At 37.1% G+C, this 14,412-nt stretch overlaps 1 protein-coding gene across 2 annotated transcripts; it reads right to left on the bottom strand.

The window, feature by feature from the left end:
* Positions 1-679: 679 nt before the first annotated feature.
* On the bottom strand, positions 680-3,455 carry LOC137056348 (serine/threonine-protein kinase pim-2-like). 2 transcript variants are annotated; one of them, XM_067430399.1, is made up of 6 exons: positions 3,273-3,455; positions 3,024-3,118; positions 2,891-2,941; positions 2,254-2,635; positions 1,978-2,157; positions 680-793 (listed from the first exon to the last, which is right to left on the bottom strand). In XM_067430399.1, the coding sequence occupies exons 1-6, from the start codon at positions 3,391-3,393 to the stop codon at positions 744-746; spliced, it is 879 nt and encodes a 292-aa protein (XP_067286500.1). In that variant the 5' UTR covers positions 3,394-3,455; the 3' UTR covers positions 680-743. The 2 variants fall into 2 exon arrangements, with proteins under 2 accessions (XP_067286500.1, XP_067286499.1); XM_067430398.1 differs by having other exon boundaries at positions 712-1,162.
* Between the last annotated feature and the right edge of the window lie 10,957 nt (positions 3,456-14,412).

The following is a 14,412-nucleotide window of genomic DNA, read 5'->3' as shown; positions in this document are numbered from 1 at the left end:
AGAAGTAGAAGCGTTCAGAATACTGTACGGTAGTAAAGGAAAAATTAACTATATGAATAAAATAATACTTGGAAAATTTGACTTCACTTTTCTGATGGATTATTTTAAATCAAATAACAGAATAAAAGAAACACATCTGAATTAAATGCCTATATTTTTTTAACTGAAGGGGTGTCAATAAACTGAATGAATTGATTGTAGCTACTCAGTTAGCTTAGGGGCTATGATGAATAATTAAAGCTTTGCAAATTAACAATTCCACGAATTTTAAAAACATGAATTTAAAGGTGAAGTATCTAAAAACAATTCCATTAAATTTATGAGAAAAAATTAAATTTTCCCCGCAAAACTTTGTTCTCAATTTGTTCATGCTAAAAATATCAGTATTGCGTGAGCGTGTTTTAGCGTTTCCTGCAGGTTTCAATTTCTGTACAGACGAATCTTTTGCTTTTGACTACGAGTGAATCTCCAGTTGTCACTGATGATTGTCGTTTGGACCTTTCTGGATTACAATCCGCCATCAAAATGACCAGTTTAAATATTCCAGCTGCTGTGAGTAAAGATCGGTCATATATAAGGCGCTATATAAATAAAGATGACTTGTCTTGACGTTTAAAATCAAAGCAAATGTGGCTGTGATGACTGATGACGTCTTCCCAGTCTTGCAGTCTCTCGTGTTCTTGCTCAGACGTGGACAGGCTCTGAGTTCTCAGTCAGGTTGGGGTTGGACATCAGGCTTCGGCTCAAGTCTCGAGCTCAAGCCCTCCACCAAGGACAGCAAGTATGTTGTTTCCTATTCAATACAAAGATTATATGAACAAGTCAACTCATGAATCATGATTTTTAGAGTTTATTACACTGTATATTTCCCTGTTTATTACAGTAAAGCCGCTTTGAAATGATCTGTATTGTATGAAGCACTTCATAAATGAAGGTGACTTGACTATAACAAGAACGCAAATTTGAAATAAGACAAATGATAATAATCCTACTCTGTCTGTTACACTTCCTCACACCTGCTGAAATCACTGATCGAGTGAATCTCCTGAACTTCTCCAATCTACAGAAGGTCATCTCATCCATCTATGTCGTGACATCTGCTCTAACGTTGGCCGTTTAGTTGGATCCCGGGCTAGGCACTGGCTAATCAGATCCCTGTATTCTGTACAAATTTTAATAAGGAGTTAGTCATTCATCTATGAAAACAGCATCTAAAACATGATTATTATACTGTAAAATGTTCTTCAGCTTTACTTTAAAAGTGAAGTATGTAGTTTCTGTCACACTAGTGGCACAGGCCGGAATTACAAAATAAATAATATTTTCAAAAAACCTTGCAACGGCCCCTTTTGTTCATTATGTCTTCCCCAACATCACAAACACAGCTCTTGTTTAAGGTTCAACATATTAGGAATACTTTCAGCGGTGTTGCATTTGTCTTTATGAAAATGTATCTTTCTGAACGGGAGCATGACTATGATATATCATTAGCTCTGTTTTCTGTTCACCATCAGCTCTGTTTCTGTTCAGTTTTCTGTGTTGGTTGATTGTTTGTATTGTTCTGTATTTTTACTTGTTATTAATTTTTTTTTATTTTTTCCCTTTGTTGCACTTTGGGATTCTTCGGAATGAAAATTGCATTATAAATGAAATCTATTATTATTATTATTATTATTATTGAAGCGTGCTTTGTATCACAATGCTTTGTTCACTTTGACATGTTCATGACTTGTGTAAGGTATAAATGCAGCGAATTTTGTTTTTCACTTCTTTAGCTAAATTTCTTTTCCCATGGCTCCACCTGCTACAGTAGCCACGCCCCAAACTCTCGCTATACGTTGAGCTATATATAATCTTACATACTTCATCTTTAACTGTTTCTGTTCAGAGCCTTTGCTTTGTGTGTGTGTGTGTGTGTGTGTGTGTGTGTGTGTGTGTGTGTGTGTGTTATCAATGTTGTCAATATGATTCACTCACTTTTGGATAAGTTGTGGTACATTAATGGAATTTTGGCTTCTCTGATTTGTTTCCAATTGGGAAAGGGATGAAATACGTGCACCATAGTGAACAACAGCACTCCTAGAGCCCACACATTTGCTGGTACGGCGTGGAAACGAGGCTCTGTTAAGACTTCAGGTGGGCAGTAATACGGTAGTCCTGTAAACAAGACATTTGCACATTGATGAGCTTTTTTTTTAAAGCATTTAATAATAAGTCACTACATTCAGGTTTTCACACTCTCAAAATGCTCACCAGCGTATGTTCTGCTCTCGTAGCCATCACTGCTAAATAGCTGACCGCAGCCAAAGTCTATCAGCTTGAGCTCCAACGTCCTTTCATTCAACAGGAAATTCTCCGCATGAATGTCATTATGAAAAACACCATGCTCGATGCAGACCTGTACTGCCAGCAGAGCCTGTCGCATGATGAACCGTGCTGTGGGTTCATACAGGATGGGTTTACGAACGATGTAGTCCCGCAAGCTCATGCAAGGCTCCGGGAACTCCATAACAAGAGTGAATTTTCCAGGATGTTCAAACCACTCGTATAGCTGTATGATGAGCGGGCTTATGGGTTTTCGCCTCATCATCAGCAGCAGCGCCACTTCTGTAACGAGAGGTTTGGGATGCCCAGGCTAGAGAAAAATATTAATCAGAAGGTTAGCTGAGTAAAAATATGAAGAAAATATATCACAGTATCTTTGAAAAAGTCCTTTTTTTTAAAGTATCTTTTTAGATACATTCAAAAGAGCCTTTTCAGCTCAAAGTTATTTGGTGCCTCTAGGCTTATTTGTCAATCACATTTACAGTTAATGCTTTCTACGGGTGTATTAACTACAGTAATCTGCACTGTAACGACTAAATACATATTCAGGTTTTGGCCAACTTACAATATAGAGATAACGATTGTTTTCAGTCTTGCTTAACTGCTTGATGGCAACCTGCAACAAAAAAGAAAGTTAGTTTGAAATATGTTTTGATGCATTCAAGAGCAAAATGTTTGAACAATTCAGTCAGATTTACCTTTTTGCCATCAAATTTGCGTGTTCCCTTGTACACGCTGCCAAATCCTCCGGATCCAAGCATCTCTCCCACATTATAGAGAGACTCAAAAGACTCTGAAAAACAAACAGAAAAATATGAGAAATATATGACCTAAAAAATTTTTTTTCAATATTTCCTCGAAACAAGCCATAAGCATTATTTTCAGTGAAAAACAAGATGACAATACTGTTTAAAACGATGTTGGAGAAATAATGATCAGCGATTTACCATCATTTAGCTTGACGCCGGAGGGATCTGACGCAGATGATGATGGCTCAGGATCAGGGGAAAAAGGCTCCACAACATCCACAGCACTACTGAGACAACAGCAGCAGACAGAACTCTTCATAGCCTTCCATACCCTCTTGAAGAAAGAACGAATTCTTTTCCCTTTCCCACATTCTGTAGGATTTTCTGAAATGAAGATTTTCATTTGAATGACGTCAAATTAAGCAACGATATAATGACATAACTTACATTTAACTTTGACATTTTCATCTGTAATGTTATAAATCCAAAGTAATGGAAATACTTCCAGGCTATCCTCCTGATTTCTAGATAATGCCTGCATAAATGTCCCAAAATCTTATTTTACAAATATTAGTGGTCACAATATAGTTATTTTTCTTGCTTTATCTGATCTTTTTGGCTTCATTTGACCAAATCAGTTCTGGTAATGGCAAATATAATATATTTATGTTATATTAAATACAATATATTTAAATAAACGTTAATTTTTAAATGCATAGCTATGTGTTATTTATGCCATAATAAATGTAATATGTAATATGACAGCCAGTTTGACAATTTTCTGTGTATTTGACAATTCAAAAGCAAAAAGTCTTGAAATAGAATTCTATTCTGGATTGTTTGCCGTCTGAGAAGCGGCTTTCTGTGCGCAAGTTTCGGGTGTGTGTCAGACAGCACAAGTACCACTGAGTTCATGGCTTATTGAGAATTAGATTTTGAATTCTCTCTGAATGTTCTGAAAATGTTCTGACGAATGTCCAATTAAAATATTTCTAAAACAAAAAAAAATGTCAGCGAAGTTGTGCTGAGCAACAGTAAATGTGAACGGACATTACCATGATAAAAACTTGAAGCAGTTATGCATGAAATAGCAAAATCTCTGTCTGTACACTTTACACTGGCCAGCCTTATTTCAGTCTCACCTGTTGAGATCTTGTTCAGGGGAGAAGCCTCCACGGCACCCTGAACATTTCGGCCATTAGAAGTCCCTGTTGGCTCGACAGGAACTTGACTTGGCAGCGGAGGGCACGACCAATCAGAGCTGTCAGACCTGCCCTGTTCCCTTCGGCTGTCCGATCCATCGCCACTCCACCTCCAAAGGACGTTGAATGAGCCTCTGCTGCTCAGGGACAAGGATGACATGATGCCCAGCGAAGAATCTGTGGAAGCAGTTCTTCTGGATCCGAAATGGCCTGAGTCGGGAAAATTTCAGACATCAAATCAGCCATTGAAAACAGAAATAGAAACGGAGCCATAACTTCTTTATTAAAAGCCTATTCTTACCAATGCAAGAGCATTTAGATGAAGTTGAAGATGAAGATGAAGAGAATGGATGTTCATCCTCATCTGAGCTCTGTTGGCTGTCGCTCTGCAGCGTCCTGTCAGCCTGACCTGTGGACACAGAAACAGAAAACTCAGACAGAGACAGAGGTGCTAAATGTCTACAACTGAATTCTCACTGGTAAAAATGCCATTATGACTAGCAACACTGAGAACAATTTAAGATTGCTAATATTAAAATTGCTAATTATTTAAGTTATTAACAGTTTAACTAATCTGTCATGGGCCGATCCGGACTGAAATATTACGGAGGTAGAGGTGTTAGGAATATTGTATGGTAATAAAACAAAATTATCCAAATAAAATTATCTTTAGGCTATATGAATAAAATAAAACTTAAAAACGTTGCCTTCACTTTTCCGATGGATTCTTTTAAATCAAATCTATGAAATACATCTGAATTAAAGACTACGAGTGAATCTCCAGTTGTCACTGATGATTGTCGTTTGGACCTTTCTGGATTACAATCCGCCATCAAAATGACAAGTTTAATTATTTCAGCTGCTGTGAGTAAAGGCTATAAATGATCCGCCACCTGCAGCATCCTCAGATGCGATACTACTACTAGCCGGACTCCTTCTTTATACAGATGTGACGTAAAGACGCAAAGACATGCTCGAATTTCCAGCAGAAACCCACCAGTACCACTCAAATTATAAAACATTATTACAAGCTTACCGCTGTGAATCGGACTAAGGTAAGAAGATCATTTTGAACACTGGCTGGTTATGAACTTGCTCAAAAATTGATTTTGTCTTATTGAGATGTTTTGCTAACATTACCATTAAATTAAGAAAGCGTTATTTCTAAATGTTCCCTGAATGTTCAAAACGTCCAGTTTTTTTCAATGTTTCAAAAATGCTTTTCTCTTGGTTAAAGGAACATTCTATTTTATAATTTTGCATTATGGGAACATTACTTTTGAATTTTCTCTGAATGTTCTGACGAATATCCAATAAAAATATTTCACACACAAAAAAAGAGAAAATTTCAGCATAGTTGTGCTGAGCAGCAGTAAATGTGAACGGACATTACCATGATAAAAACTTGAAGCAGTTATGCATGAAATAGCAAAATCTCTGTCTGTACACTTTACACTGGCCAGCCTTATTTCAGTCTCACCTGTTGAGATCTTGTTCAGGGGAGAAGCCTCCACGGCACCCTGAACATTTCGGCCATTAGAAGTCCCTGTTGGCTCGACAGGAACTTGACCTGGCAGCGGAGGGCACGACCAATCAAAGCTGTCAGACCTGCCCTGTTCGCTTCGGCTGTCCGATTCATCGCCACTCCACCTCCAAAGGACGTTGACTGAGCCTCTGCTGCTCTGGGACAAGGATGACATGATGCCCAGCGAAGAATCTGTGGAAGCAGTTCTTCTGGATCCGAAATGGCCTGAGTCGGGAAAATGTCAGACATTAAATCAGCCATTGAAAACAGAAATAGAAACGGAGCCATAACTTCTTTATTAAAAGCCTATTCTTACCAATGCAAGAGCATTTAGATGAAGTTGAAGATGAAGATGAAGATGAAGAGAATGGATGTTCATCCTCATCTGAGCTCTGTTGGCTGTCGCTCTGCAGCGTCCTGTCAGCCTGACCTGTGGACACAGAAACAGAAAACTCAGACAGAGACAGAGGTGCTAAATGTCTACAACTGAATTCTCACTGGTAAAAATGCCATTATGACTAGTAACACTGAGAACAATTTAAGATTGCTAATATTAAAATTGCTAATTTAATCATAAGAAATATTTGTACTCAAAACACATTTAACAGATTATTTAAGTTATTAACAGTTTAACTAATCTGTCATGGGCCGATCCGGACTGAAATATTACGGAGGTAGAGGTGTTAGGAATATTGTATGGTAATAAAACAAAATTATCCAAATAAAATTATCTTTAGGCTATATGAATAAAATAAAACTTCAAAACGTTGTCTTCACTTTTCCGATGGATTCTTTTAAATCAAATCAATGAAATACATCTGAATTAAATGCCTATATTTTTTTAACGGAAGGGGTGTCAATAAACTGAATGAATTGATTGTAGCTACTCAGTTAGCTTAGGGGCTATGATGAATAATTAAGGATTTGCAAATTAACAATTCCACGAATTATAAAAACATGAATTTAAAGGTGAAGTATCTAAAAACAATTCCATTAAATTTATGACAAAAAAAAAAAATTCCCTGCAAAACTTTGTTCTCAAATTGTTCATGCTAAAAACATCAGTATTGCGTGACTACATGTATTTAGCGTGTTTTAGCGTTTCCTGCAGGTTTCAATTTCTGTACAGACGAATCTTTTGCTTTTGACTACGAGTGAATCTCCAGTTGTCACTGATGATTGTCGTTTGGACCTTTCTGGATTACAATCCGCCATCAAAATGACAAGTTTAATTATTTCAGCTGCTGTGAGTAAAGGCTATAAATGATCCGCCACCTGCAGCATCCTCAGATGCGATACTACTACTAGCCGGACTCCTTCTTTATACAGATGTGACGTAAAGACGCAAAGACATGCTCGAATTTCCAGCAGAAACCCACCAGTACCACTCAAATTATAAAACATTATTACAAGCTTACCGCTGTGAATCGGACTAAGGTAAGAAGATCATTTTGAACACTGGCTGGTTATGAACTTGCTCAAAAATTGATTTTGGCTTATTGAGAACATTTTGCTAATGTTAATATTAAATTAAGAAAGCGTTATTTCTAAATTTTCCCTGAATGTTCAAAACGTCCAGTTTTTTCAGTGTTTCAATTTTTTTTTTAATTTGGTTAAAGGAACATTCTATTTTATAATTTTGCCTTATGGTAACGTTACTTTTGAATGTTCTGAAGAATGTCCAATTAAAGTATTTCTAAACAAAAATAATAATAATAATTTTAGCAAAACATTTCTGAGCAAAAGTAAATGTGAACGGACATTACCATGATAAAAACTTGAAGAAGTTATGCATGAAATAGCAAAATCTCTGTCTGTACACTTTACACTGGCCAGCCTTATTTCAGTCTCACCTGTTGAGATCTTGTTCAGGGGAGAAGCCTCCACGGCACCCTGAACATTTCGGCCATTAGAAGTCCCTGTTGGCTCGACAGGAACTTGACCTGGCAGCGGAGGGCACGACCAATCAAAGCTGTCAGACCTGCCCTGTTCCCTTCGGCTGTCCGATTCATCGCCGCTCCACCTCCAAATGACGTTGTACGAGCCTCTGCTGCTCAGGGACAAGGATGACATGATGCCCAGCGAAGATTCTGTGGAAGCAGTTCTTCTGGATCCGAAATGGCCTGAGTCGGGAAAATGTCAGACATCAAATCAGCCATTGAAGACAGAAATAGAAACGGAGCCATAACTTCTTTATTAAAAGCCTATTCTTACCAATGCAAGAGCATTTAGATGAAGTTGAAGATGAAGATGAAGAGAATGGATGTTCATCCTCATCTGAGCTCTGTTGGCTGTCGCTCTGCAGCGTCCTGTCAGCCTGACCTGTGGACACAGAAACAGAAAACTCAGACAGAGACAGAGGTGCTAAATGTCTACAACTGAATTCTCACTGGTAAAAATGCCATTATGACTAGCAACACTGGGAACAATTTAAGATTGCTAATATTAAAATTAAATGTTCCCTAAATGTTTAAAACATATTTATTTTTTCTTGGTTAAAGGAACGTTCTAGTTTATACTTTTTCATTATGGTAACTTTACTTTTGAATGTTCTCTAGATGTTCTGAAAATGTTAGACGAATGTCCAATTCAAATCTTTTCTAAAAAAATTAAGAAACTTTCAGCGAAATTGTTCTGAGCAACAGTAAATGTGAACGGACATTACCATGATAAAAACTTGAAGCAGTTATGCATGAAATAGCAAAATCTCTGTCTGTACACTTTACACTGGCCAGCCTTATTTCAGTCTCACCTGTTGAGATCTTGTTCAGGATAGACGCCTCCACGGCACCCTGAACATTTCGGCCATTATAAGTCCCTGTTGGCTCGACAGGAACTTGACCTGGCAGCGGAGGGCACGACCAATCAAAGCTGTCCGATCCACTCCTGGATCTGGAGTGGCCTGAGTCTGGAAAATTTTAGACATCAAATCAGCCATTGAAATTAGAAATAGAAATGGAGCCATAACTTCTTTATTAAAATACTATTCTGACCCATGCAAGAGCATTTAGATGAAGATGAAGTGAGCGGATGTTCATCATCATCTGAGCTCTGTTGGCTGTCGCTCTGCCGCGTCCTCTTCCTGTCAGCCTGACCTGTGGACACAAAAACAGAAAACTCAGACAGAGACGGAGGTGCTAAATATCTGGGAAGGGCCTGGATCTGGGTCGGGTCTGGCAGCGGATCGCGGTCATCAGAACTGGGTCCCCAAATCTCCTGACCAGCCATCTGAGAGAAAGCAGCTCTTCTGGATCTGGAACGCCCTGAGTCTGGAATATTTCACATATCACATAATGTTAGTTGGTCATTTTTCAATAATAATCAATAAACAATGTCAGTGATCAATGTCAGTGAACAAATATTGTTACTATAGTTACGTTACTCAAATTGAAAAGTTTTATTTCATATGCAAGGAATCAAATACATGTGATCACTAAGCAGAGAACATTGGGGAATTTTTAACCTTACACAATTTTCTTCACATTAATGTAGTCAATCATTGTACAACATCAAACCATAAACAAGTGAAAACCAAAAGCACACTCACCTCCTCTTTCACCCATCATGTGAGCCATCGACATCCTTCGAGTGCAAACTGCAATAAAAAACAACACAACACAAAACACAATACAATACAAAATACAATAATCTACAACTCTCCTTAGAAATACTGCCTCCCAAAATAAAAAAATTAAACAAAAAAATTTAATAAAACTCCAAACTCCTTCTAAAATAATAAAAGAATAATAAATTAAAAGTATCTTCAAAGATAAAATGAACAAAAATATAACTTTTTAAAGGATATTATCTTCCGATGTTCTTCAAGAATAAAAGTCTCTCCGAAATTTGCTTCAAAATCGCAAAATCAGCAGCACAGAAAATATTCTGCAAGTGCGTGAATTGGTCAATTGAACCAACAGATAGCGATCGGTTGGCGTGTGTATATTTGTATTCAGAATTCATATCACGCGTCGCTATAGCAACTAAAATGCACGCGCATGTCTATGGTATATGCGTTCAGAATTCATAACACACGTCGCTGTAGCAACAAAAATTGCACGTGCATGAGCAAAGCACGTGATCACACATCCAATCTGAATACTTTATTAAATAGCTACAAACTTAACTTTGACGTTTTTTTAAAATAAGATGTATGGTTTCTGAACAGTCATTATTATTATTATTATTATTAGACTATTATTTTCGGTGGAATTATTTTTCCACCGAAAATAATACAAAAAATGATTCATTGCACAAACGCCTACAGTCTAATGGATTGAGTCGTTGCTTCTGTCCAAAATGCGCAAAACGGCACAAGGGAGGACAAATGTGGACATAATCTTATTATAAAGTCTATTCATTTAATTCGCCCTTTACTTTGGCAAGCCAGTTTATCTTCAATTGTTAAATTGTTCCCAGCGCTACTCGTAGGCTAATTGCATTTTTACTGGTAAGAACTGAATTAGAGAGCTCAACAACTGAATTCTTACTAGTAAAAATGCAATTACGACTAACACTGGGAACAATATAAGATTCCTAATATTATATGAGAGAAAAGTTGTTTAATGCAGCTTCCATGACGCTTGGAAGTTTGAAAAATGTAAAAATCACATGAAAGCAAAAAAATGTAAGTTTTTAAAAATCAAACTAATAATCCAGAAACAAACAGAATTCCCCTTTAAACTTTTTTCAACCAACTCATTTAAAAAAACAAAACAAACGTTAAACCTCCTGTAGAGTATGACTGTATTGAAGATTTCCTGCTGTTCCAATTCTTTTTTCCATATCAATTTAAAATGAAGAGAGTCAATAGATTTAGACTCTTCTATACCTGTGGTTCTTTACAGCTAGCATTCTACATTATGGAAAGTAACCCCATTTTGAGCACTGCAAATCCAGATGAGCAGTGCTCCAGCACAAAGATAAGAAAGATTACCTGATTCTGGATAGCAAAACACGGCTTTTCCAAATCTAGACCAAACTTTTGAACAACTGGGTCCTGGACAGGTTTGAGAAGGATTGTTCTGGGGTACTGTGCTCTGTCAAAAGCTTTTCTTGGTGCATTCAGTTCATTTTTCCTCATTGAAATGCAAGTTTTATACTTTTTAAAGTATACTTTAGACATGTAAAATCATCATGTGCAGTACATGAGATCATGTAAAATATAATGCCTAACATCTATCTAAAATATAAGTCACTTAATATTCACTTTTTTATTGAACAAACTCAACATTACATTTTCAATCATGCAGATGTTCAGAAAGAGCTTGAACAAGGACATAAATAATATAAAACGTATTTGAAATTTTTTTCACTGCTAAAATATACCATGTTTATGTGCCATTTTTTGTATCTGTCTTGCAATAGTTTTACAATAACACGACAGTGGGACAGGTATCTCACAGTAACTGTGACATACAATGGTGAACAATCTGAAGGTATAATGAGCGACAGGACCAGAATGAACAGAAATCAAGAGATAAAGGCATTCAACATACATTCCTAAGTTCTAGGAGAACAAATATGCAAGAAAGCATTAGAGTTTAGGTGAAAATCATAAACGCAGAGAAATTGCAGCTTGACAGTTCAAAAGATACTCAGAGAAAGGGCAAAAGATTGACCAATAATCTTCTGAATCTCCATCCAGTAAACTCTGATCATATCACAATCCCAGAATACTTGCATTTGTGTGCCATTAGATAATGTAAATTGAACATGGCAGTTTTTATTGTTAAAATGACAAAATGAAATCTAATTCAAGACAAATTGACACAATTAAAACACATATGTCTTTATTTAACAATTTTAAACATTTAAGCAATAAACTTTAAAATGATCTGAGAATATAACACAATAAAAGACTTTCACAATAGAAAACACTTCATGGTTTGTGTACAAATGTCTCCAAACATCAGTGAAACCTGAACCAAAAAGTGAAAATTCATGATGAAATGTAATAATGGTGCAAAGAGTGATTAATGGTAAAAACCTAAACAACCACAACAAAACAAACACTGCATGAATGGTCTGATTGTCATAAAGAAAATTAACCATTTCCAAAAACACATTACATGGATAAAATGCTGAACTCCTCCAGCACTCAATTGAAGGGTTTGACGATTTTCATGGAGATGTAGTTCTGAAAATACTGAAGTCTAAACATCACCTTTGTGAAAGGATTGATGAAGTGTGTCCTTACTGGTAATGAATACAACAAGATCCCACTGAATGATAGCACTAAAGATGCCTTTACACAGCCGAGTTAAGGCGGCTCTAAAGCGGGTCTGTGTCTGCTCAAAATTCTGTGTAAAGACGCAAAGCCGCATTAAAGCAGACTTAAAACATGCCGTGTCTGACCCACCACGGCCCCTGGTATCAAAGGCGACATATAAACGGTTTTGATTCAGTGTAAATGAACGCGAACTTGTGCCCTCTTAAACTACATTGTTGTCGTGACAACCACCTGTCAGCCAGAGCTGCGTTTCCCAAAAGCTTCGTCAGCCTAAGTTGATCATAAAAACAATCGTACGAGTGATCTTAATATTAAGGTCTGTTTCCCAAAAGCATCCTAACTTAAGTAGCACTAGACAAATGATCGAGTGCTCTGGAGTAATTGTGAAGTGTATCGTAAGAAGAGAGAGTTATGAGGTCACCTACAGGACAACCGGCAGATTACACCTTTAACTTTATTCAAGTGCAAGAAAAAAAAAAGAATAAAATAAGTAATGTATAAAACATACTTCAAAGACTGGGAAAAATAGGATAGGATAGAATAGGATATTGACTTCGTCGTGATTGATTTTGTCTTTTTGAAAGGTATCTTTTTTTTTCCAGCCATTTTGTCAGTACCTCAGCCTTTAGGTAGTTGCTTTATATAGACGTGTTTTAATTGCTAATTCACATCAGATGACAATTATTAGGTGAACCGTTCAGAGGAAACGATTCCATATAAGGTTATATGTATATAATAATAAGGTTATATTATATATAGAGTTTCGGATTCATATTGGGCTCATCTCTGCCTTTTCCAGCAGGTCTCCCATCTGCTTCCTTCTCAATCTCCAAAGTCAGCTCCATCTTTCCCTGAAAAAAATAAAACGATAAAAAAGGCCCCATTAAATAAAGCTCAACATGAAATGACATCCACAACCCATATGATCAAACCAAGTGACGTGTACTCAAAGGGGTAATTCACTGCTGGCAAAATGGGATTTAAATAAAAGTTGGCTGCCTATGCAGTAGAAAGGTAGCCTGACGTGGTCATACTCAATTCTAGTATGAATATGAGTCTGAAACTGCTCCATTGGGCTGTGATTATGAGGTGTGTTTTGTTCGGGGATAATTACTCCTCTATGGAGCAAGGCCAGACCGAACTGCCCAACCTAAAAATATTGTGGGCGGGGCTAAGTTCGGCTGGCATCCAGGCTAGTAGAAAGGCTTTTAGGCAAACAAGTCAGAAAACCTCAACACCCATAATGCACTGGGCATGGTGCAGTCCAAAGCCACTCCCAATGTGCTTCTACTGAGTCAAATACTGTCTTGCTTGAGAAGGAAATACTTTTTAGAAAACTTTTAGTCACAAAAGTGTTCAGTTGTTCACAGTACATGTTTAGCCGGACTGAGTTATTTCTGGTATTCAGTGAAGGATCCAGAGTATTAAAGGCTGCAAAGAATATGGAGAGAAAGCTGCGATGGAAAATCTGAAAAGCATCCGTGTGTGTCTCAATATCAAACAGGATGACTATGAACAGGGTTCTCAATTAACACCCGCCAACCAACCCGCCAAATGCGGGTTCAAATTACCGGAAAGGTATTTATTTTCAATAAAAAAAATAGAAAATATTAGAAAAGGGGAAATAAAGCGTTTAACATGTGTTTAATAATAAGTTTCTCGGTTAAAGGGTAGTCAATGTAAGCAGACATGTGCTGAATTAGAGATGATAAAAGTGAGTGGGTCCAATATCATTGGTCTTAAAAAGTGGGTGGGTCTTGTCCCACCCACACACAATGGTTCCGACGCCCATGTATGTATATATATATATATACACACACACTCACACACACACACACACACACACACACACACACACACACACACACACACACACACACACACACAAACACTACCAACATGACAACAAATCAGGACAGGTTGAAAATTGATTAACACATTTTTATAAGAGAAACATTCTTTATCAGGATTTAAAGTAGTCATATAATTGTACATGGACTTTTAAAAGCTGATTGTATGGAAATGTGTGTTGGCAGTGCATGTACACAACCGTCCTATAATGATGAAAAAATCCATCCAGTGGTTTTTTTAATCTCCTTATATGTGTTCCTGTCTCAAATCAAGCCAACGCCACACAGTCGGACACCCCTCCCATGACTGTTGATTGACAAGCAGCGTTTCATCTAGTGATCGACCGATATTGGTTTTTTTTTTGTTTTTTTACCGATACCGATTATTTGTATGCTTATGTGTCGATAACCGATAATATAGAGCCGATATTTACTTATTGCGCTATTTCTGTTTTTTACAATTACAGCAACAGCACTGAACTGAGCTTTTTTTTTTCAGAGTCATTTTTGCAGTTTCACTCGCTTACAC

The sequence above is a fragment of the Pseudorasbora parva genome, chromosome 21, assembly GCF_024679245.1.
Source record: "Pseudorasbora parva isolate DD20220531a chromosome 21, ASM2467924v1, whole genome shotgun sequence".
Classification (NCBI taxonomy): domain Eukaryota; kingdom Metazoa; phylum Chordata; class Actinopteri; order Cypriniformes; family Gobionidae; genus Pseudorasbora; species Pseudorasbora parva.
Note: the sequence above shows the minus strand (reverse complement) of the source record. Positions and strands in the feature narration are given on the sequence as shown.